Source organism: Arvicola amphibius, chromosome 6 (genome assembly GCF_903992535.2).
Source record: "Arvicola amphibius chromosome 6, mArvAmp1.2, whole genome shotgun sequence".
NCBI lineage: Eukaryota > Metazoa > Chordata > Mammalia > Rodentia > Cricetidae > Arvicola > Arvicola amphibius.
In genome coordinates this window covers 132,749,089-132,773,822 of record NC_052052.2, presented here as the reverse complement: position 1 = coordinate 132,773,822, position 24,734 = coordinate 132,749,089, and the positions used below count along the sequence as shown (strand labels likewise).

The 24,734-nt window shown below is 44.9% G+C and overlaps 1 protein-coding gene across 1 annotated transcript in view; it reads left to right on the top strand.

Moving 5' to 3' along the window:
- Positions 1-17,670: 17,670 nt before the first annotated feature.
- Slc22a23 (solute carrier family 22 member 23) overlaps positions 17,671-24,734 on the top strand; it is a 164,441-nt gene continuing 157,377 nt past the window's right edge. Inside the window, exon 1 of the mRNA XM_038332774.1 lies at positions 17,671-18,782. Within this exon, the coding sequence (XP_038188702.1) occupies positions 18,144-18,782 (639 nt within the window). The 5' untranslated portion in view covers positions 17,671-18,143. The remainder of the gene's footprint in view (positions 18,783-24,734) is intronic.

Here is a 24,734-nt window from a genome sequence, read left to right as displayed (position 1 = left end):
AGAGGAAGAGAGGGCAAGGAAATCAAGAAGGAGCCTGGGGATGAGATGGACCCTTCATGTCCCCTTGCTAGTCACTTAATTCTTCTAGTTCCTTAGTTTCCAACACCTCCGAGTCATGCCAGCAAACTCTTCATCCATTGATAAGGGCAGAGTTGGTCCAATCACCTCCCCAAAGCTCCCAGCTGGCAAACAGGAGAGGAGGAAGGGGGCCAGTTTCACAGCAAAGATGCAGGCAGGGAAGCCGGGTGGATCCACATTTCCCCAGAGAGAAGGGGAGGGACATCCCATAGATGATCTGCATGTCAGATCTCTACAAGAACTTGGCTGCCAGGACAGATGGCAAGGGGTACTGTGTGAGAATCCTGAGTACCAGCTGGAGTCAGATCTGCATTTCTGTTTTGAACCTGGTTCTGAAGCTGTATAGCCTTGGGTTTACTATTAAACTACTCTTTATTTTTATTTTATTTTTGATTTGTTTTTTTTTTTTTTTTTTTTTTTTTTTTGAGACAGGTTTTCTCTGTGTAACAGCCCTAGCTGTCTGGAACTTGCTTTGTAGACCAAGCTGGTCTCGATCTCACAGAGATCCATCTGCCTCTGCCTCTCAAGTGCTAAGAGGGATTATAGGCGTGAACCACCACCGCCTGGCTCCACTCTTTATTTTTATTTAGTTTTTTTGAAATCCCGCTAGACTTGGAGGGGAATAAGGAAAATAGGGACCCCAAAGAACTGCAGCGGGATTACCATGGTTACGGAATGTTTCGAGCAGACCAGGTTGAGGGCATTATCTCCTAAATTCCAGAAGGCATGGACTGGTGGTGAAGACGTACACAGGTAACAAGTGCCAAACTTCTTTCAGGTCTTGCCATCCGTGGACCCAAAACACTCCATGGCTTCACATGCTCAAGCCTTCTTTTCACTTCCCAAAAGCGACATGTTTGCCATCCAACCATTCAGTCTTGGCAGTGAGATGAAAACCTGGGAACTGTTTGTACTTGGTCTCGCAATGGTCGTGTCCAAGATGCCAGAACCTGCATGCTTCAAGATGAAGTTCTCATCCTCAAGTATTTTCTCTGTGGAATGTGAGGACGCCATCCCGACATGTGAATCCTGGCATGATTCTGTGAAAGGAGAAACCCTTGTAACCAAGTTCTTTCTCTCCATGCTAAGAATAGGAAAGCTTTCCACGACCTCTGGAGCTGTGTCTACAAACAGCTCAAAGACTTAACCCAAAGGCTCCCGATCGACCACAGGGTGGAGTTGATTATGGTTGTCAACAAGCAGCTACAGGGGACAATCACATCTGCAAAAACCTTCACTGTTCTTGAGAGCCGGTGCCCTCATTTCCAGAGAAGAGGTTAGTGCTCCCTTCGTGATGCATAGAGGACCTTAAGTGATGTCTTTATGGAGAGGTAGTCAATCACTCAAGCAGTCATAGCCATATGGATTATTAAGGTTATTTGTCTGGGGAAAGGTGGATCAATAGCTGTGAATTGGAGTTGGACAGAGGTCAGATGTTCTGGTGTGTTATTGGTGCATACCAGGATAACTGCAGATAATACTTTAAGAAACCAGAAGGATTTGATGGTGGCATAATTATAAGATAAATGTTTGATGAGATGGGTATATGTAATACAGCACAATGTATACATATGTCAAATGATACATGGTATTGCATAAATATATATCATTTTTGTTATAATGTGTCAGTTAAAAAAGAAATATAATTGGAAGGCCTTATGACACAGTCTGTAATCCCAGCTACTAGCAAGACCAAGGATGGAAGATAAAGTTCAAGAACTGCTTCCAAAACAGTGTGAAGTCATGACCAGCCCAGGCAATTTAATCAACAAAACCTTGTCCCAAAAAGTAACAAAGTACTAGGGATTTCACTCAGTATACAGAAATTATCTAGCATCTTCAAGACTAGGATGGTTTTTTCTGATCCATGCCTTTAACTCCAGCATGTGTGGGTAGAGACAGGTAGATAGATCTCTGTTAGTTTGAGGCCATCCTGGTCTACATAGCGAGTTCCAGGAGAGTCAGAGGCAGGGGCGGAGGGGGGGACAAAGATTAGATTTACTTCCCATTTTAAATTAATTAATTTAAAATTTGGTGCACGTGTATGTGCATATGCATATGTATATGTATTCAAATATGTGTTAGCATATGTGTGTGGGCACACATGCATATGTGTAGAAGCCAGAGATTGGCTCCAGGTGTCTTTCAAGTAGAGCAAATACTGAGCAATCTTGCCATCCCCTAATTAAATTATTTTATTTTATGTGTATGGGTATTTTGTCTGTCTGTATGGTTGTGTACCATGTGTGTGGTGCATACAGGCCAACAGAGGGCACTGGATCCCCTGGAACTGGAGTTACAGATGTGGGTCAATATGTGGGTGCTGACCTCTAGAAGAACACCAAGTACTCTAAAATGCTGATCCATATCTCCAGCCTATTCATTAATTTTTAAAAAGCCTATTGGAAGATGTGCATAGGTTAACAAAAAGATTATTAAGGCAAGGTATCTCATCACAAACCTGTAATTTTAGCACTCAGGGGGTCTCAAGTTCAAGATCAGCTTGAGCTACATAGCAAAACTGCCTCTGAAAACAAATCAAAAGACTGGAGAATGTGCAGGTTCCTGGTTCTGTCACAAATAGGAAGTGATGTATCTACATCAAGAGAAGGCAAGGAGGACGAGGTGGGACTAGGTGTCCTCAGCATGGTGGACAAATTAGAGACAAGGAAGGGTTGCTCTGTGGAGTGGTTCTGTTGGGGGGATTCACTTTCTTTTAGTAGTTGTTAGAGATGCTTTCTACCAACAAGCTGCAACTTTCCATCCTTGATGCCATTTAACCCCGTGGACAGCACACAGGAGGTCCTATCTCCTTCTGGGGACCAGAAAAAAACATAGTAGACTAGACCAGCAAATCTCTACTACCAGGAAGTCTGACCTCAAGCAGCAAACTCTATCTCTTGCCTATCTAACTGAGCTGCAGAATTATTTAGCAGAGCGAATGGAATGAAATTGCTCTCTGAGGACTCCATCCTCATCTCTATTTGATTGTTGTTAGAATCTAACCCTAGGTTTGTAGTGATGAAGAATCAGATGTGATCAATATAGATACTTTGAACACTTCTGATAATGTCTCAATAATAAGTAATAAATATATATCATCTGAACATCCCTAAGCCAAAATATTAAACTTCAAATTTGTGAGCACCAACATAATGTCACAATATCATGTTTTCTATATATAATAATTCAAAATAATATATCCTGACTAAAAATGTATATGAAACATTTTTTAATTAGCATTTATTTATGTATTGTGTGTGTGTGTGTGTGTGCGTGCAAATATGTGGTATGCTTGTGCTATGCTCACCAAGAGGCATATGCAAAAGGTCAGAAGACAACTCATGGGAGCTGGTTTTCTCCTTCTATCCTGTGAGTCCCAGGGATTGAACACAGGATGTCAGGCTTGGCAGCAAGTATCTTTACGTGCTGAGGCATTGGGAAAACAGCCTGCCTCCATCTTAGGCTTAAAAGCCATTTTATAATAAAGACAAACTAGGTCCATTCCTGTTTATAATTAAACCTCTATGTCTCAAAGATTGGGCTATGCACCACCTGTAAGCTTAACTACGAATGGTTCTATACTCTTGTTCTAGGAAAGGTAATCACATCTTGGTTTAAAAAATTATTAACTATATTGCAACCCTATGCTTGTTTCAAAGGGGTTTTATGGTTACCTCTTGTTATAACTACCTTGCAATCATGTCTTTGTTTCAAGAGGTCATTATGACTAACTTGTTATGTTCTGCTTCTGTAACCCACCTATTTTGCCTGCCTAATCTTCTATTTGGAAAGCTGCTAACTTCTTCTTTACATCCAATGCTGACCTCTCAAACCCTGTGTACACAAATCAAAAAGCTTGCTCTTATTAATTTGGCCCTGATGATTTGAGTCAGTGGCCTTTCTCCTCCCATCTTTGGGATTAACAGCATCTTTCTTGCCCAAAATAAATAAATTTTGTGTTTATACTTAGGTCTCATCACCCAAATATCATATATACATATGCACATGTATATGCGTTTGTATATATATATGCACAAGTGTTGTGTGATTTTTGCTGGGGAGACATAAAAAGGCCTATTCATCTTAGACAGGACACTGAAGATGTGCTAAAAACAACTCCATTCTAACAGACTAATAACCCCCAAACCTCAGGGGAGCTCAGAAACCTGGGTCAGAAAATGGACATGCAGGCAATAGCTTCTACAGAAAGGAGCTAGGATGCTGGCATAGAAGCAACATGAAATCATGCTGTGTTTGGTTCACTCTAATTTATTTTCTGAGTTGTCCTGGCAAGTAGATTGTTTCTCGTACAGTTGTTAGAATTTAGCGGTAGGAGTACCTTGGTAAGTCAAAAACAAGGAATATTGAGACTGAGATCCTATCATGCAACAGATCTCATGCAAGAAATTTATTGGGGAGTGGGGAGCAAAAGGCTGCCTCGGCGTGAGGGTGTGAGAAAGAGAAGCAGACAGAGGACATTTGGCAACTTGTGATGATGTAGCTGCTGAGTTGCTGAAGGTAGGCTGTGGGAGCACCTGAAAAGGGGGACATGTTAGAGATCAGGGGCTCTTACAGCCTGCCTTCAGTGACTCAGCACCAGCAGCCATGTCATTAGGAGCTGCCAAGGGCGACATGTGTACCCTTTAAAAGGTTCCCACCAACACAGCCCGCTCTCTCGTGTTCCCTCTTGTTCTCTCACTGTCTGTCTCTGTCCCTTTCTCTCTCTCTCTCTCATGTCTCCACTATGAGAAGGCCTTTGTGCACTCCCCATCAATAAATCTCTTGCTTGAGATTTGTTGCAAGGTGTGATCTCTGTTGCAGCATTGCTTAACTCCAACCTGCCCAAGGTACTCTCACTGCTACATCCCAACATGGGTGTCTGTGGCTCGGTAGGCTCTCTGGGTGCAGGTGCCCCGACTCCCCGCCCCAGGGCCTGAGCCACACCAGGACCCTATTTGCCCATTTCCCTCACAACAGATCCACCTTCTGGTCCACAGATTACTTGACCTTCCATCCTTCACCCTAAATTTCTAAGAGATCCCTTTTTATCAGCATAAATGTTTCACTGAGTCTCTGGTACCCTTGGAGGCAGAAGTATCCACTGCTGACCATTACCCTTGGCTTTGATTTTGAGCTAGGATTTTTGCTGTTTGGCTTCATTCCAAAGTCCTGGTAACAGGCAATGAGAGACAGACAAACAGAGTGAGAAATCAACTGAGAGAGTGAGCCTTGATGAGGCACTTTTAAGGGCACTTGGCGACTGATGATGACGTAGAACTTGTGCTGCTGAGTTACTGAAGGCAAGCTGTGGGAGCACCTGATTTTTAACATCCCTCTCTTTTGTTTATTATAAAGGTGAAAAGCTAGGAAAGAGTGATGGCTAGTCAGGAATGGGGGCACTTTGTTCTTTAGACTGCTTCCTGCTATCTGGGGACACTGACATCTTTGGGGACACAAGAAAGCTGATATTGTTGGCCAAGTCCTGGAAGAGCAGGCTGTTTCACTTGCTGTCCAGGCTCCGCAGGACTATCTTGGGTGGCTAATTGGACAACCACCCTAGATTCCTCTGATGGTCATTGGGGGCAGATGTCCTAAGGGCAGCATCAGTCTTTGGATACAAGACCCAGAAGAGCCAACAGACTTTCCTTACAAAAGTTAGATTAGCTTCTTGGTACTGTCTCTCCCTGTCTCTGTCTTTCTCATGTCTCAGCTCTGAAATTACCCCCCACCAATAAATCTCTGTGTGAAATCTGTTGTATGGTGTGATCTTTGTGGCATATCTTGACCTTAACCCGCCAGGTACCCCAGTCACTTAATCCTAACAACAGTGTTTTGCCAACCTTCATTTATTTTCTGTTTTAGATTAGGGACACTGGGCAACAGCTATATATTTAAAGTCTGAATGTGTGCATCATTTATAACAAGAGCAGCTGGGTGGGCATCGTTCTTTGTCCTTTGGTTGCCTTGATTTTCCAAAAGAAACGACTACTCTCCTTCCAGTCACCATTGTTTGGATTAGGCCAAGAAGGCATTTCTAACAGATGAGTTGGGCCTGGCTAATCAGAGCCCCAGAGTGTAGGCTCCATAGTGGTAGATTCCAAACTCTACCTGGAACAAACAATGTCCTCAAGAGACAACAGACCCCAGGGTGATCTGTCTGGAGTCTGTAGAAACATGCTTTGTGCTGGAACAGAACCCACTGAACTTGAGATAGGGGGTCATGAAAAAGAACGCACAGCCTGAGAAGGAGAGACAGGATTCCACCATGACAAAAAGCCATGCAAATCACAGCTTCTGGGCCACTGAGCTATTCAATCCCCTTCTTCCCACAGCCACTTTACCTTGGGTTTTCTATGGCGTGCGTGCAAAAACCATATTGATGCATGCAAGAGTAGATAAAATGCTATAGACCAATGTTCATTTAAATAAGTGTGAAAATTGACCTAAAATAAGTTCACTTTTAGACACTGACATGTAAAATACCATTTTGCTTCAGACTTGATAACGAACACACAGTGCCATCTCCCCATTGCTGCTTGTGTCCTGAAAGACGGTGAGCATTATTTTCATTTCTGGGAACACAAGCTGTTCCATGTCTGCTCAGATGATGCTTTTTTTCAGCCCTAAGTTCTTTTTCTAACAGCAACCCAAGGACAGTCTTTTTAGATGGGTGACCTAGAGCCCTCGAGCCACAGCGCTAGGTTCCAAAATAGTGCCTGGCTCAGCCACTGGCAGGCAGAGCCAACAGACTTCACCGTGATCTAGCTTTACATTCGTGGTGACACCTAGAAAGGTGTCATTTTCAAAAAGTGAGATAAGCCCTTTTATACAACCACCAATCCTGCTTGTTCTGGAAAAACACCAGTCCCTGTGTTTGTGAACTGACATCTGGGCACTTTGTGACAAAAGAAAGAAGCAAACAGACCGGTCATAGAGCTTAGTCCATAAGGGGCTTGCTGACAAAATCAGCCTTAGTGGCATCAAGACCATGGATCCCTATGCTTTGGGTCAGAAGAAGGGGGTAATCAGGTTAGGAGTCTATTCAGGTGGTTTATACCGAGTCAAGGTGAAAGACATATTCTATACAAATGTATTTGTGGATTAGTTTCTTTTCTGTTGCTATTATAAAACACCATGACCAAAGCAACTTGTGGACAGAGTTTGTTCTGGATTCATGGTTTCAGAAGAAGCTATCATGGCCAGGAAGCAAGGCAGCAAGCAGCAGAATGATGGCAGGAGCAGAAAGCTGAGAGATCATATCTTCAAACACAAGAGTGAAGCAGAGAGTAACTGGAAGTGAGAGTGGAGGTTTAAAAGCCCCATGCCTGCTTCTTCCTCCAGTGAGGCTGCACCTCCTACACCTTCCCAAACAGTGCCAACAATGGAGAAGCAAGTGCTCAAATGCCCAAGACTACAGGGTACATTTCTCATTCAAACCACCATAAATTGCTTTTGTTCTTTCAGATTTGGTGCGTTCATTATTTTTTTTCAATTCATTTATTGGCAGTGCTGAGGATTGAACCAGGACCTTGCACTTGATAGGCAAGTGTTCCACTCTTGATCTATACCACTAGATCTTGCTTTTGTTTATTTATTGCTTTCTGGGAAATTATGGGCAAACCTGACTAGGGCTACTCAAGATGTTCAATTGAATCCCCAACTATACATAGATTATATGCTCAAGAGAAATGAATTTTGTTGGTACAAAGAACTCTCCCTGAAGGTTCACAGTGATTCTACTCACAATGGTCCCAAGCTGGAAATAACCAACATGCCCAGGAACTGGAGAACAGATAAGAGTGTGTGGCATATCATACAGTTGAATATTATTTAGCATCAAAAAGGGATGAAACACTGGTACAGGCAAAAACCACACAATAGTAGATCTCACAAGCTGTGTGCAAAGTGAGAGAAACAGACACGAAAAAGCATGTGTTGCTTGATTCTACCTCTTCAGGATTTTAGAGCAGGAAAATATAATCTGTCATTGGAGAAAGCTGACCAACCATTGCCTAGAGCGTCATGGAGGAGTAGGAGATGGGCCACAAAGAACATATTAGATCATTCTGCAGGTGAATGATATGTTTTGGTTTTGTTTGGACTTCAGAGGTGCACACACATCATCAAGCTGAGATTTGAATCATGTATATGAAACATACATCAATTAACTTGTGGGATTAAATGTATTTCCCTTCAGTTCCCCCCTCTTCCTTTTAGACTTATTTTATTTGATATATTGATGTTTTGCCTGCATGTATGTCTGTGTTCCACATGCATGCTTGGGACCTGCAGAGGTCAGAAGAGAGTGTCAGATGCACTGGAGCTGAAGTTATAGATGGTTGTGAACCCCTCACCATATACATGCTAGAAATCAAACCTAGATTCTCTGCAAGAGCAACACGTGCTCGTAACCACTGAACCATCTCTGAAGCCACTGGATTTTTCTCTTTGAAAACTTGTGCTGTCTATAAGATAATCAACTTCAAATTCAGCTCACGCTGTCAAAGGTTTCAGGCTGTGGCTATTTGCCCTTGCCCCCTCTGCATCTGTGCAAAGCATAAAATCCTGGTGGGGAAGGGTAGAAGAGAAGGTTGCTCACCTGACAGTGCCCAATAAACAGGGAGACGGCGGACAGGAGGAGGCTGATGAAAAGAATCTGCCAAAGGCCATTCACCTAGAATCTACAGCCTGCTCTACAACGTTACCCAGTATCTCTTTCAAGGGGATGCCCCAGTGACCCCACTTCTTTCCACTTTGCCCTGCTCTCTAAAGGTTCACAACATTCTGAAAGGGCCATAGACTGGAGATGAAGCCTTTAACATTAGCCTTGAGGAGAGTTCCAGATCTAAATTATAGCAATTACTGGAAGTAAATTGCCTTGTGGGAAAGCCATTCACCATGCAGACACATAGATCTTACACAGTTTTGGATATGCCTTTATCTTCTCCTCCTCTGGTCTTTCACTCCCATTGTTCCTCTGATTTAGAAGGTACTGTGCCCTCTTCCCCGCAAAAATACTGTCATTCCCTCCCTCCCTCCCTCCCTCCCTTCTTTTCTTCCTCCTTTCCTCCCTCCTTCCTTCCTTCCTTCTTCCATCATTGAGCAAATACTTCTGAGTGTCAGGCCCTGTGACATGAAATAATGGCTACAGAGGGAGACAAATCAGGGGTTCTACCCTTTAGGAGCATAATCCAGAAAATGGAGCTTTGTTCAAATGTAGATTTATATTCACAGGATTTCTGTGGATGGTTAAAAGACTGTCACAGAGCGTTCACCTGGAGGCTACAAACTGCTTTGTCACACTAACTAGAAAAATGGGCTGGTGCTTCTGTACCCATGAATTTTGCAGCTTCCCCAGAGGTTAACTTTAAAGAAATGGAATCACTGAGGAGCTTGACAAGGCAGGGGAAATAACAAATTTCCAATAAACAAAGGAAAACCTTGGTTTAAATGTGTGTTCAGAGCCGAGTATGGTGATACACTCTTTTTTTTTTTTTTTGGAAAGGTTTTAATTCTTTTTTAAAAGATTTATTTATTTAGTATGTATACAACATTCCTTCCATGTCTGCCTGCATGCCAGAAGAGGGCACCAGATCTCATTATAGATGGTTGTGAGCCACCATGTGTGCTGGGAATTAAACTCAGGACCTCTGGAAGAACAGTCAGTGCTCTTAACCTCTGAGCCATCTCTCCAGCCCCTGATACACTCTTGTAATTCTGGCACTCTAGAAGCTGAGGCAGAAGGATGAAGAGTTCAAGGTCATCCTCAGCTACCTAATGAGTTCCAGGTTAGCCCGGGCTACACGAGACCTGAGACCTGACTCAAACAAAAAACAAATGAATACATAAGCAAACAAAGCAATTGTACACCTAAGCTTATGGTAAAAAAAAAAAATGGGATCGAATATGGAAACACAAAGAGAAATGGAACAAGACAGACTTCAAAGTTGCTAATCCCAAGTCTCCAGGTTAGGAACCAACCGAGAAAGTATTTGTCGGATTTTCTAGCAAGCCTGGATCTTCGATTGTTTTCCTCCCCTTATTTCCCACAGTGTTCCTGGCAGGAAGTCACTCTGTGCAGCTAACCCTCAAAGAGAGGAGTCATGTTCCCCTCTCTTGACTGCAGAGCATCTCCCTAAGTTATCATTCCTATGCATTAGAGATCAGCTCTTCCATCTTCAGTAAGTCATTGATTTCACTAATTTTGAAGTGAACATACAAGGTAATATTTCATTTCTATATTTTCATACACGGATGCCATTATGTTTTGTTGTTCTTCCCCTTGTGCCCGCAGTTGCTGACTGACACTTTCTCCCTCTCCCCAATGAGTTCCCTCCCCCCTCTGCTTCCATGATACTTGTATGTCATCGTTCTTTCTTCCCCCCTCCCCTATCCCCCACTTAAGATAGTTCCTTCCTCCTTAGTCTTTCTTCTACTTTCATAACCTGCACACACACACACACACACACACACACACACACACACACAGATGCACGCATAACTCTAAAACTAGACTGTGGATATGGGAGAAAATGTGGTCCTTGTCTTTCAGGGTCTGGCCTATTTCACTGAACATAATGATCTCGAGTTCTATCCATTTTCCTGCAAATGTCCTGATTTCATTTGTCTTAATGAAGGGATAAAATAATTTTGTGTATGTGGATCATGTATATCCATTCATCTGTCGATGGGCACGTGGGCTGTCTTCGTTTCTTAGCTGTTCTGACCAGAAGGGCTATAAACACGAGTGTGCAAACATCTCTGTGTATGTTGTCAGTAATTTATTTATGATGCGTATTTATTTGATCCCTTATTTTTTTCAGTATACACTCACAGCTATGCTATGCTCTGGGCTGACATTCTATGGGATTTACTGCTCTCGTTGCTCAAGAGCTCAAGCACTTCTCTTACCAGCTCTCTTAGTCAGTGCCCGTGTCTCTGTGATTTACTCCTGTGAGTACATGTGAGTACATGTTTGAAGCATATGCACAACCTCCCTGCTTCCTGGCACTCCCCGATGCCCTGGAATCATTTTGTATATGTCCCACTGTAGTCCTAGGATTAAACACTCCACCAGGGAGCCCTGGCTCCTTCAGTGGAGAGTGGTATTAGATATTTACATTTTGAATGCTAGGTGACTTTGTTGGTATTATTGTAATGAATTACCTTATTGATAGAAAAAGTGTTCTCAGGGTTCAAAATTTAGTTTCTTTTTTTTTAAAAAAAAAAAAAAAAGAAAATTCACTAACATGACCTACGGAGCTGGTTCAGCAATGAAGAGCACTGACTGTCCTGCAGAGGACCTGTGTTTGGCTCCCACCACCCACACGGCAGCTCACAAGCGTCTGTAACTCCAATACCAGGAGAGCTGATGCCTTCGGAACTCTATGGGGACTGCATGCTTGTGATGCATATGCATACACATAACATACAATAAGGATACATTTTAAAAATTCATTAAAGTATCTTAATGACTTTACACACCTACAGTTTTCACTACAGAACCAACAGAATTTAATTAGGAACCCTGTAAGAAGATCCACAGTTTAGGCTGGAAGCAGTAAGCATACACTGTGTGATAGATTTCTGTTGCTCTGAGAGGAATAGCTGAGAGGAATCAGCTAAATGGAGGAAGCGTTGTGTCAGCTTGCCTCTGAGAGGCTTTGGTCCATGATTGCTTGGTTCCATTCCGTGTGGGTCTGATGTGAACGAGTCCATTATGACAGAAGTGTGTGGAGGAGAAAACCCGGCACCTCTTGGCTTCCGGGAAGACAAGGAGAAAAAAATGCCAACTTCTATATTTGCATACTCTTCCAGGGCCACCCCAGTACCCTACTTCCTCCAACTAAGACTCAGGGCCTGAAGTCTCCACATTCTAATGGTTCTTTAAATTATGAATCCATAAATGGGTTAATCCATGATCGACCACCCCCTAAGATCCTGCCTCTCAACCCTGATACCCTGGGGATGAAGTCTTCAACACTCTAGCTTCAGGGGGACATTTACTATCCGTACAGCTTATTTTTCAACCCAAGACAAATTTATGATTTATGACTAACCAAGTTATGTAATCAGCACCACTGCGTGTAAAACTTTGATCTAGGGCTGAAGTGGCTCAGTGGTAGCTTACTCACCTAGGCCGCTCCAGACTCTAGGCACCACCTCCAGCATTTCCAAGAGAGAACAACTTATTTTTTTGCCTAGTGCCATGGATATTATTTTCAGTCTAAACTGTAGGCCATCTTAGAGGGTTGTATTTATTTATTTATTTATTTAGCCAGTTAGTGAGCTAGTTCTTTTTTTTTCCCCCTGAGATGTGGTTTCTCTGTGTAGCCCTGGCTTTCCTAGGACTCATTCTGAGACAAGGCTGGCCTCGAACTCTGAAACCCACCTGCCTCTGCCTCCCAAGTGCTCTTAGAGGATTTTAAATTAAATGTTATTATTTCTATTGCAAAACCTACAAATATAAATGGGTAAAGCCACTAAGATGGCTGAAAAAGCCAAAGGATTATGAGTTCAATGCTAACCTGGTTTACAAGGTCTCTGTTTCTAAAACGAATAAACAAATACAGAAAGTTTATCTTAAAAACAACAACAACAATACATTGTGTAAAGCAAGTAGTTTCATAAGGTATATTCTGGGTCTATAGTGCACTGTGTCTTTTAGGGGTATTGATTATCTTTCTGTAGGTTCTAGTCATTGAAAAAAAAGTATTTACTGACTTTAGATTTGACTAGGAAGATCCAGACCACCTGCTGGGTTTTCTTTATTTCTATTCCAGTAGGAAGAGATAAATACAAAGGGCTGTTTAAAGAACATTCTTTACCCATCTTAGGAAGTGAAAATTCCTTGCGCTTAATCTCTGTTACTTGAACTGTCCTTCCACAAAGTCTGTACAGCAATGACAATCTATACATTGTTCACCCATTGCCAAAACCCAGTGTTCACTCTAGAAGCCAGGTTCAGGGTGTGTCTCATCAAACCGAATGTGGCTGTTCTGGTGCTGGGACAAAGCATTGAGAGCTTCAACCAAAAGAATCAACACCAAGTTCTACATACATTTGATAGGAGAATTTTTTTTAACTCAATAAAAGAGTTTGAAATTAAGGGTTTTTATTTTTGTTGTTTCTGTATTTTGTTTGTTTGTGTGTTTTTGTTTTTCTTTGATTTTGGAGACATGGTGTCTCTGTATAGTCTTAGCCATCCTGAAACTCACTCTATGGACCAGGCTGGTCTCAAACTCATAGAGATCTGCCTGCCTCTGCCTGCCGAGTGCTGGAATTAAAGGTGTGCACCACCATCCACCCAGTTTTAAATTAAGTTTTAACCAAGCTTTTGAAAGCAATTGGGCCCTACTGATCCCAATGGCAGTGGAGTAGCTTTTTACATGGAAGACTTCATAATTTTCTTGTGATTTGTGGCCAGGGAGGATAACTTTGGTTTGCCGTAGACAAGCAGGTGGCTTCTTCTCCAGGTATTACCTGCAGCTTTCCTTAGGAGAGATTGTGTGACATTTTTATTACTTCTGCTGCCAGAGAATGGAAGTAGCTTTTTCATTTTGATTTATGATAGGTTTTGTAAATGTCAAGTTCCTTGTTAAAGAGTAAGAGTTGACAATCCAGAAGCCAAGGGATGATAAAAAATAATGTTTGAATACTATATACACAGCTATAGCTGTGAGTGGCTTCACATCACAATAAGGGAACAGTCTCGGAAAGCAAGGTGGCCTATCTTTCAAGCAAGTATCTGATGGGAAGAAATGAAGCTGCCATAAAACAAAAGAAGGATGCAGTATGTGTCTGCTCACCTATAATTCAAATATAAAGAAAATGAACAGTTGAGCAGAAACAATCTAAAATCCATTTAGTATGACATGGCTTCTGATCCACGTTAGTTAACTCTGACACCAATTCCTTGGGATTAACTTTTAAAATTGGGTGTTACTCAATTTTAGAAGCAAGTCAAAAATCATCTTTTTGTTCTCCTGCTATCTCCAAGCAGAGTAGGGTGTGGGGGTGAAGGAGACTCATCCTAGTATATTGCTAACTAGGTTGCATTATATTTTCATTTTCTCGGTTTGGGAGAATTACAAAGTGGTAGATTACTTAAGATACTGTCAAAGGAAGCAAGGATGACTCAGCTTTTTTACGGCGACATTGCACTCAGGATGCTAATATGAATTAGGGCTGTGAACTTAGATGTAGATGCTTCCAGGGCCCAGATGATGACATGCATGTGTACCAGGCAGGGATAAATACAAGCTGGGGAACATTTCCCTACTATTTCAAAGGAGCATGGCCCCACAAGTATGGGTGGGGATAGGACCAGACTTCCGCTGTGCCGAGAGAATTCCCAAACACATTCAGTTTTTCCATTTTGAAATGCTGGAGTGATGTTTCTTTGAAAACCTGCGAGCTGCACTTTATCTGCAAGCCAATGACAACTTTATATGATAACCATTATCATAATCCATTAACCACAATAGCTCACAAGGCCTGCAATTGTCAAGTGCATCTGAATTCTCATGTTGGCTCAGCTGAGCACTATGTTTGAGAGATTAAACAAATTTGAAAAGGTCGCTTAATGACTTAAGACTCAAAGTAAAGCCAGTTGTTGATCTGAATAGATGGAATCACCAGATGATCACAGCTGGGTGCACTCTGTCATTTGACAAGTATGCACCAAGACTCTCAGGAGTGCCAGGTCCTGCTATTGCTCCCAGGAATGCAGCTGAGTAAGGGAACCACAAGGTGCTTCCATTCTGGAGGTGGAAGGTAACAAAATCAGTAGGTAGGCAAGACAAACAGCCGGTAATAGCAAAGGCCACACAGAAAATTAAGGACCCGGCTGTTGCTGGCAGGTGTCTTTGGGCTTCTCTATTCTAGCGGAGTGGCCTTTAAATACTCACCTTGGTGGCCTTCTTCCACCCTGGAATGTCAGTTCCGCTTTACTCCTTTTGTTCTAGGGCTCATCAAGAGGTCATGTGTGGTGCTTTTTAATAAATAGAAGGCCAGTTTATTTTAAATTAGTTACATTTTAATCTTCTAGACTAGATTTGGGAGAAATGTTGCTCCAAAAGGGATTTAGGGAAACCCCTAATCTAATCAGTAACTTAATTACAATGCCTGGGTTGAGGCTGCTGCTGCTGCTGCTGCTGCTGCTGCTGCTGCTGCTGCTGCTGCTGCTGCATTCCAAACATTTGGTGTTGGTTTAGTTATGTTTCCGCTTTAGAGGGCACCATTTTCCCCTCTGTCTCCAAAATCTCAGAATACATCATTTGAAGATTGTTGCTACCCTTTGGAATAAAACAAAGAGCCTTAAAATGAAGGTCCTTTAGGGCCAGGGTTGCACCCAACTAAAAGCGTACGTTAATAAACAGCTTTTCTTAAAAAGGCAAACAGACTTCATTTTACAGTGCTTACTTTCTGTGAGGATCTAAACTTTATTTCATCGTATATATTTTAATGTATATAGGATGCTTTGATACATAGATATGTAGCAGATATGTAGCAAAGCCAATACTAGTCAAAGTATCTGTCATTCCTTTCAAACAAACATCTAAGTAAACTCCTCTGTCTCTGCATGTTGAAACAACAGAACACTGGAAGTTAGATGACCAAGGCTCTGAAATCAGCCCTTTGTTAGGCATCTAATTTCACCTCAGCCCTGGATTTGAGGTTCGAATGACTGTGGATCTGAAAGCAAGCCCCTCCAAAGTTCCCTGTGATTATTGTTTCAATTAGACAAGCCATTATCAAAATCAATGGCTTTGTTTTGCAATAAGTTATAAAGCATCAAATAAGGCCCTAATGAGCAGATGGGTAAAGAACTAGATAGACATCGAGCAGGCTTCCTGAAGAGTCAGCACTGAAGGGGAATGAAAGAAAGCCTGGCCTGCTACATTTCAATTCAGATAAGAAAATGTAGGTTGTGTGTAATGGGTGAAGCCAGTAATAAATGTCTAACATTCATTGGGTGCTGACTCTGTTCTGGTGAGGCTGGGGGGAGGGGAGGTGTCAGTATTTCCAAAGTATTAGCTCTTCAAGTGAGGAGGAGGGGAAGAAAAGTTGAACTAACTAATAAGGTAAAATTGAAAAAAAAAAGAAAATTATCATATTATTGGCAGGGTGCATTGTCACTCCCAACTGCTCTTTTAAAATAACACTTTATTAGATTATAATCAAAGTGATGGGTATCGTAATGACGTTCTCATTCAAATATGTCATTAAATATGCTGAAGTTTCCAGACTGGGTTTCCCAGACCCTTAGTGTCTTCTGAAGCCTGTCTCTTCTGCCCGTTGTTATCTAATCTCCTGTGGGCAACTCAGGAGAGTTTCCAGTCGGGTCCCCCAAGGTCCAGCCCTCTGGCAGTCTTCGGAAATAGTTCTCTCCGAGTGCCAGAATGTCAGCAGTAAGTACATGTTGCCTGGAACATTGAGCTGCATGGTTTTATTTTTTTAATGTCTCCCACTAAATTATACAACATGCAGCTGAGCAAATAATGGAGAAGCTTAAAGAATGCATTCCATACATGTACTCGAAGGCTATGCTTTTAGTAAGCGAATGCATGCTTCTCTTCCCCCCCACCCCCTGCCCCGTGCTAAATACGACTAGAGATAGATTGCTCCATTTAAGATTTCCATTAATTCCATTAATAAACTTCTCAGGATATGAAATGTCTCCAGAATATAGTGAAGCTAGGATGAAAGCCACATAATGCCCATCGGTGTCAGGCCCCCGTGCGCAGGAGAAAATATGCTAATGCGGCCGTTTGCCGCAGGGCTGGTGTTATTTATATAGTGCTGGCTGGGCAAGGCTGCCGCTGGAGTCCAGAGCGCCAAGAGCATTTGGATCTCCTGTGAGGTGTAGATGTGTGTGCGCCTGTGCACACAGCGTTGGAATTGTGAATCCGAGACCTTGTGGAGGGGTGGGGCAAGCCGCTCTCATTCACATCTGTGTCGTGTATGTCTCTTGTTGAGGGTATAACCTTCCAGCATTGTGGTGATTTGACATTCATTCTGAAGCACGGAAAGAAATGGCGATTTGGGGTGGGTGCTGCAGTGGGTCGAGTGTGACCCAGCGTTGTGAGGGACTGATAACCTAAAATTGGCAAATACGCACCCTTGCCCCTGCTCCGTAGCCATAAAAAGCAGCCTTATTTGAGTCTGGGGAAAGCACCAGAGGGTTGTTCTAGAAGGCAGGCAATCCTCGGGTTCAGGACCAGGAGCCGGGCACCTCGAAAACGAACCGAGGTCACGGAGAGCCAGTGTGCCCGGGGTGGGGTCCCTTGCGTCTGTGGGACTCGAGATTGGAAGACGACCTTGTCCCTTCGCTCCTCCCTCCCCCAGCGCCGACTCCGTGGGGACCCCCGCCCGCCGCCGGAGATCCTGCGGCGGCCGGGGTGTCCCTCTCCCCGCCCTTGCGTCTGTCCGGGCGGCGGCGGCGCGGCTCGGCTGGAGGGGGCGCTCGCGGGCAGGAGTGGCGCAGCAGGTGCCGCGGTTACCTCCACCTCGGCGGGGGGAGAGGGGGCGGGCCGGGGCGGGAGGCGGAGGCCGGTTCGGTGAGCCGAGAGCGCGGCCGGCTCCGCAGGCTGGCTGCGAGCTCGCAGCTTCCGGGAGCGCCCCAAGTCCGTGGAGGACCTCCCAGCCAGCAGCCGCCGGCGACCCCGGCACAACGCGCGTCGGCGTCCGCAGGGCCTCGAGTCGCGACAAGGGCGCGGGTCCGGCGCGGCGCCGCCTCCTCCTCTTCTCCAGCCGGCTCGCAGCAGCGGAGAGCTTCGGAGCTCGGCGGGCACCCGGGCCGCGGTGCGGATGAACCGCAGCGGCTGAGGACTCGACCGGCCTCTGCCGGGCTCCCGAGCGGGGCCGCAGCGCCCAGGGCGCGGGTGTGCGCGGGTGACATGGGGACGGCCTGACTCTCGCCGGGCCCGGAGCTCTCTATCCGGCCGCGGGCCCTCCTCGGCGGCGGCAGCTGCGGGCGCCCGGCCCGGTGCGTTGTGCCCGGGCGCCCGCCGAGCTCCGCCGCGCTCTATGCGCCTCTGCGGGCGCCGCGGGCCTTGGCCATGGCGATAGACCGGCGGCGCGACGCGGCGGGTAGCGGTGCCGGACGGCAGCCAGCCCCGGCCGAGGAGAACGGGTCCCTGCCGCCCGGAGACGCAGCGGCCTCGGCGCCCCTCGGAGGACGCGCGGGCTCCGGCGGCAGCGCGGAGATCCAGCCGCTGCCGGCGCTGCACCCAAGCGGTGGCCCGCACTCGAACTGCTGCGCGGCGGCAGCCGCCCCGAGCCTCCTGTTGCTGGACTACGATGGCTCGGTGCTGCCTTTCCTCGGGGGCCTGGGCGGCGGCTACCAGAAGACCCTGGTGGTGCTCACCTGGATCCCGGCGCTGTTCATCGGCTTCAGCCAGTTCTCGGACTCCTTCCTCCTGGACCAGCCCAACTTCTGGTGCCGCGGGGCCGGCAAAGGCACCGAGCTAGCGGGTGCCACTGTCACTGGCCGGTGGGGCGACATGGGCAATTGGACCAGCCCCCCGGTCACCCCTTTCTCCACCGCTGCCTGGGGGACCGCGAGCAACCGAAGCAACAACAGCGACACGCCACCCCTCCCGTCCCCTCCAGGCAAGGGGAACAACGATTCAAATTGCGACTGCCACGCTTGGGACTACGGCATCCGCACTGGCCTCGTCCAGAACGTGGTCAGCAAGGTAAGGGCCACGACCGCCGCGTCCCCGCGTTCTTCTCGTGAATCCTTTTCTTCCGACCTCGGTTACCTCTGCTCTGCGCTCCGTCTCTCTTTCTCTGCAGATCTAGGTCCGAGCCTACTCAGCTGAGGAGCCCGAAATGCTAGCCTGTGTACTCACAATCCCGCATTGACTGGGCTCCCTGCTGTCCCCCAAAGGAGATGCTCTTACTTGGATGTGAAGCCAAGAGTGTTTGCCGCCCTCTGCGGTGCCCGTGACGCTGCATCCGCTTCCAAGTGACCGATATAGCCTTTTCTAATTTCCACCCAAACTCCTATCCCAGTGCACATATGGAAAGGGCGCCCCTCCCCCAAAAGGTTAAAATCCTTTCCTGGATCTTGCTAGGTGTTAGACTCACTGATGGCTCAGCAGCGGCCCTGGAGGACTCCGTCCCTCTTCTATGTCTGCTCCTTAGAGCCAGGCCATAGCTATGTTCTTTCCGCGGGCCGCCTGCCCCTGTTGTCTCCCACGAAGAACTAACTATCCATGAAAAATAGTGTTCTATTCTCGGATGTTCTTTCTGGCAGACCTCAGCCTTCCCACACGTGCCTTGAACCGATTAAAGACAGTTAAAGAAATGAAGTTATAGACAAAGAAGCCGAGCCCTTTGAAAAGTTCCCTTACTACCCCACCCCCATCCCAACTATGCGTTGTCCTTTTCAGAGATCTGACTATAGAGTTCAATGTCAGGGTGTTCCCGCAAATGTTTTCTCAGGACTTCAGTCAATAGCCCCATAGCATAGGTAGGATGTGGGAAACTTGCCTGGTGTCATCGCAGCCCCTGTGGAGCAATTGCTCTCTGGTCTGAGGCATTAAGACCTGGTGAGCTGGTCCCTAGTACCCGCTTTGTCCTCCCTGTTCCTTGTAGAGGTCCTGCATCCTGTGCAATATAGCAGGAGTGTTCTGTGAGAGATAGATGCCACCCTAAGCATGGGCAGTAGGTAGTGTTAGACAATGACCTTAGATACCTATAGTATTCAGTTTTATCTTGACCTGTAGGAAATAGCGAATGCCACCTTGTCAAGCGATTTATGAAGCATTTGTAGTTTCTGTCCCCTTTGCATTTTAAACAGCGCAGTTAGAAATGGGGCAGCCCTGAGCAGTTGGAAATGCTTTGCCTCAACGTGAGAACGGATTTGGACAGTTTATAAACTGTCTGCGTGGAGTCCATCCCCACAGCCAGTGTGTGTTAGTAAACAGTTGTAGTTCATGGATGTGTAAGACGAAACTCTTACATCATCATAATCATTTTTTAATCTTGTATCAACCTGGCCAGAAGCACTGGGTCCTGTGGGAACTGTCTGGCATAGTGATCCCTCTGCTCTGCGAGATAATTGGGAAGGTCCTCCTAGTACGTCTCATCTTGACTCATCCCCCACAGCCTCTCCCTTCTCTAACCCATCCCCATTCACAAAGGGCAATATTGCTCTCCCCCTCTCTTCTTCATCTTCTCTTTGCTTAGCAGCAGAGACAATTTTCATAACGGCAACTATTTTAAAACGCCAGGTATGCCTGTCAGAGTAAGGATTTGGCAACACTGCCGAGTATTTTTTTTAGCCCCTTTCTGGAGTAAAGGAAGGATAATGGATTGAAAGGGTATGTGCAGAGAGCACTTTGTGCGAGAGTTAAGTTGGAAGTTAGGAAAGCAGACCAGTACTCTACCAGTGGGGACCAGGAGACAGCTATTCATCCTGCCAGGCATGGTGTGAAGCAAGAACAGAAATAGTTCCTGAAAACAGACTATATAGAGGCATATTGGAAAGCTGGGCAAGTTTTTAAAATTAGCACTCAGGAAGGGCTCCGCACGGAGGGGAGGAGTGCCTGACAACACATGGCAGTCACGTGTTGTGGACAAGATGACACTACGGAGTGAAGACCTGGGCACAGTAATTAGAGGCACACTTTGCTCATACCGTAAAGGCTGGGAAGGACATCTTGATTTTCACAGATGAGTCTGCCCAGGGAGGGGACTGCCCTGCTGCCCTGTTCTGTTCTGTAGCAATTCCGGAAAGAGTGGTCCCAGCACAGTTTGGCATGAAAGGTGCACTTTCCCCTCTACTGACTGTGCTCACTGGATTCTGTGACCATGGACCAATGTAGGATTCGTCCTATGATGCTGCTGCGTCATGCACACTAGACAGAAGAAGCCTTTACCTTTTGTCCGTGTGGAGACACGGACTATCAGCCATCACTATCAGCCATGGGCTGTCTTCAGCCGTCAGCATGGCTCCTTCAGCGGGTGTGCTCGTGAAACAGCCCGGTCCCTCCTAGCGCTGGTTGTTGGTTGGGAAGAGGTAACACGATTTCTGCCTTCGTACCTGATGTTGGAAGAGAACAGCTCCAGGATGTTGAATGAAGTGGTTCCCCTGGGCTCTGAGCTATACCCCTGGCATGCACTTACTACCTCATTTTAAACAGCTCCACAAAAGGGCCAGTCTGCCCTTCCTTGTAAAGAAACATGAACTTTGATGAGTTACACTTAAGTTCTCTCATGCCAACCTGCAGCTCATTCCTGAGAATGCTTTTTTTCCCATCATAGAAAGCATACTTGTCCCTCCCTCCCTCTCTCCCTTCCTGTTGTCTTGTTTTGTTTTGTTTTCAGACAGGGACTACTCTGTAGACTGGGCTGATCTTGAACTCAGAGATATCTACCTTCCTCTGTCTCCCAAGGGCTGGGATTAAAGGTCTGCATCAGTATGTCTGGCTTTATTTAGCAGTTTCTTACCTGGCTGAAACATGTCCGCCTACTTCAGCTCTTCCATTCATAACAAAGTCAGCCATATTTACTACGGAACAGAAAATATGCCTCTTAAACATGGTACTATTGCACAACCAAGTAGACACTGCATGATCTACCCCAAAAGAGAGATGGATGATTGTCTTGCCTCCACTAATGGAGCCTATGGTGGCTGCACCATCACCTTTAGCAGATATGACATACTTCTGTCTAAAGACTGTGGACTCCGGGCCACCTTGCTTTATCTAATAGGCTGTGATCAGTGAACACTTTTCTGTTTTTATTTCTTTATTTTTTTTGGTGAGACAGGGTTTCTCTGTACAGCCCTGGCTGTCCTGGAACTTGTTCTGTAGACCTCATACTCACAGAGATCCACCTGCCTCTGCCTCCTGAACACTTAGATTAAAGGCGTGCGCCACCACGCTCAGCTATCTTTATTGTTTTCATCATTTGACTTGATCCTTGCATTTGTTACACACACACACACACACACACACACACACACGCCAGAATTTTCACCCTAGATTCTCCAGTTCCTTCAAAATGATGGTGGTGGTGATGTTGGCACCACTTTTATTTTGTGCGTCTCTTTCTAGTTTCTAGAGCATTTTACATGAGTTACTTCCTTTGATTAAGAATAGTAACCCAAGGCCAATCTCAACATAGCAACATCGCTGATTACAGAAGATGAGCACATACTGGAGTAGTTCCTCATAGGAAGCAGGTATCCAACCAACTTCCTTATCTCCATCCTGGCATTTTATACTTCTGCTCTGCTGGTCCGAGCCGACAGTGCCTTCCGGATGAATCAAACAAGTCCCTCTCCCAGCACAGCAGGTTTGAGGTTCTGAAGACAGGCAGCTCTGGAGTAGACTCCCTTTCTCATTTTCTGTGCCACAGCCTAAAGTTATTCATGCTGCTGAGATTTTAATAAAAATTATTTCAATTAAAAGGAAAAAATTACTCCATGAATGTAAAAGTGTTGCTCTTAATGGCTGACACAACTTATCCCATGTGGTTCTGCATGAGTATCTCTGGTGGCTACGGCTCACAATCTTCTTGGAGTAATCTCTAGAATTTGGTCAGCAGGCAATGCCAGCTAACCTTCCCAAGTCTTTTTTCCCTGCAGTTGGAGTTTAAATTGTCCTCTCATCTCCTGCCTTCTCATGAATTTGCAAGGATTTCTGACCTTTCTCTTAAAAGTTGTTTAATATCCTGGGAAGTAATTTGTATCCTTTTTCTAGCAGTTATTTAAGGTGACTTAAGTACAATGTAATTAAGACTAAAACCAATTTTACTATCATTGCAATGGCAATCATTTTTAAAGTAGTCTACAGTGTTATCCTAACTAGTAACTAGTTTCCACTTCTGAAATGCTTAGCACTTATGCCTCTTTTCTCTCTTCCAGGGTGTTTATTTAATGGAATCTGTCATTACTCTCTACCATATCAAAAGTATTGTCAATCCTTAGAAATACTTTTTTAAGACTTGGTTTTGTGCATCTGTGTTTGTGTGTGTCGTGTGTGTGTATGCATGTGTGTGTGTGGTGAGTATGTGTGTGTGTACCATATGTGTGCAGATACCTAGAAAGGCCAGAAGAAGGCATCGGATCCATTAGAAATGAAGTTCCAGGTGGTTCTGAGCTTCCTGACATGCTGGGAACTGAACTCAAGTCCTCTGTTAGAGCAGTGAGAGCTCTTAAGTCACCAGCCATCTCTCCAACCCCTAAGAAGAATTTTAAATTTCATATTTATTCTTGCTGATGTACTAAAATTTCTTGAGTTATTCTCCTAGTATCATTTTGTCAGCCCAGTAGGGGCTTTTATATGGTATAGATAACATGACAGTGAACATCTTTGTGCAAATTTCTCTTTTTGATTAACTATAATGGATAATGGATTCCATGGTTTAGAATAAAGCAGTGCATGACTTTAGTCCTAGCACTCAGGCAGAGGTAGACAAATGTCTGTGAGTGTGAGGACAGTGTAAGCTCCAGGCCAGCCAGAGTTACACAGTTAGATGCTGGGCGGTGCGGGCGGGGGGAGGAGCCATAGTATAAGTCACAGTGTTTGTTCTCTGTGCTCCTCAGTTTCAACATGGTTGCTAATTTTTTTTTCAAGACAGGGTTTCTCTGTAGCTTTGGAGCCTGTCCTGGAACTAGCTCTTGTAGACCAGGCTGGCCTCGAACTCACAGAGATCCGCCTGCCTCTGCCTCCCACGTGCTGGGATGAAAGATGTGTGCCGCAACCACCCAACATGGTTGCCAGATTTTATGTATCCTTACAAAAATATTCTATTTTTATTTATATATTTACCTCTCATTTATATCAGAGTTGAGTGCATATGGTATGGTTTTAAGTCTTCATAGTATTCTGTTGTCTGACTGGATCATAATTTATTCAACTAGTCCCACGCTAAAAAGGCATTGGGGGGTCATTTCTAGTCTTTACTGTTTTATATCTATGTTATGCAATAAATAATGATATCCTTACACACAGAAACATTTGCACCAATACAAGATGTAAGAAGCAAGGGGTTGCAACCCCCTGCATTGTTATTTGGTAGATGTTCCTCATAAAGAACTTAGCCATTTTTATGTTCATCCGTGGTTTGTGTGGTCCTGTTTCCCACACCTTCCATGATTTGGAGAGTTGCCAGACATTTATATATCTGCTAGGTCTGGGAAGTAGAAAATAAAATTTGACAACCGCTGCAGATTTGTGCTTTTCTCAGTCTGTGGCTTCGCCATCTTTGTGCATTCGCCTTCCTTGGAATGGTCCCCCATCTGTTTGCCTTCATGTGCATGAGTCTAGGGTTATTTCCCAACTGACTGACAGCAGCAATGTGACTCTGAGCCTGTCTCCCCCTGAGTAATTACCCAAGATTTTGATTCTGCTTGTGGTGCTTTGGTTATACACACAGCTTGGTTTGGATAGAGTCAAGTGACTTAGTCTTTCCTTCCATGGCTTCTGAGTTTGGTGTTGCTAGGTTTATGATATCCATAGTCCTGAATGATTGGGGAGATTCCATGCTTTCTTCTAATAGTTTTATGATTTCATTTCCTCTTCAGTTTTCCTTTGCAGCTCTGGTTTGTTTGTATGGTGCTGTGAAGGTGCATTTCTAGAACTGCTTACATACAGATAGAGCCCACGTTTTGTGCAGACTTGCTTCTAACCTTC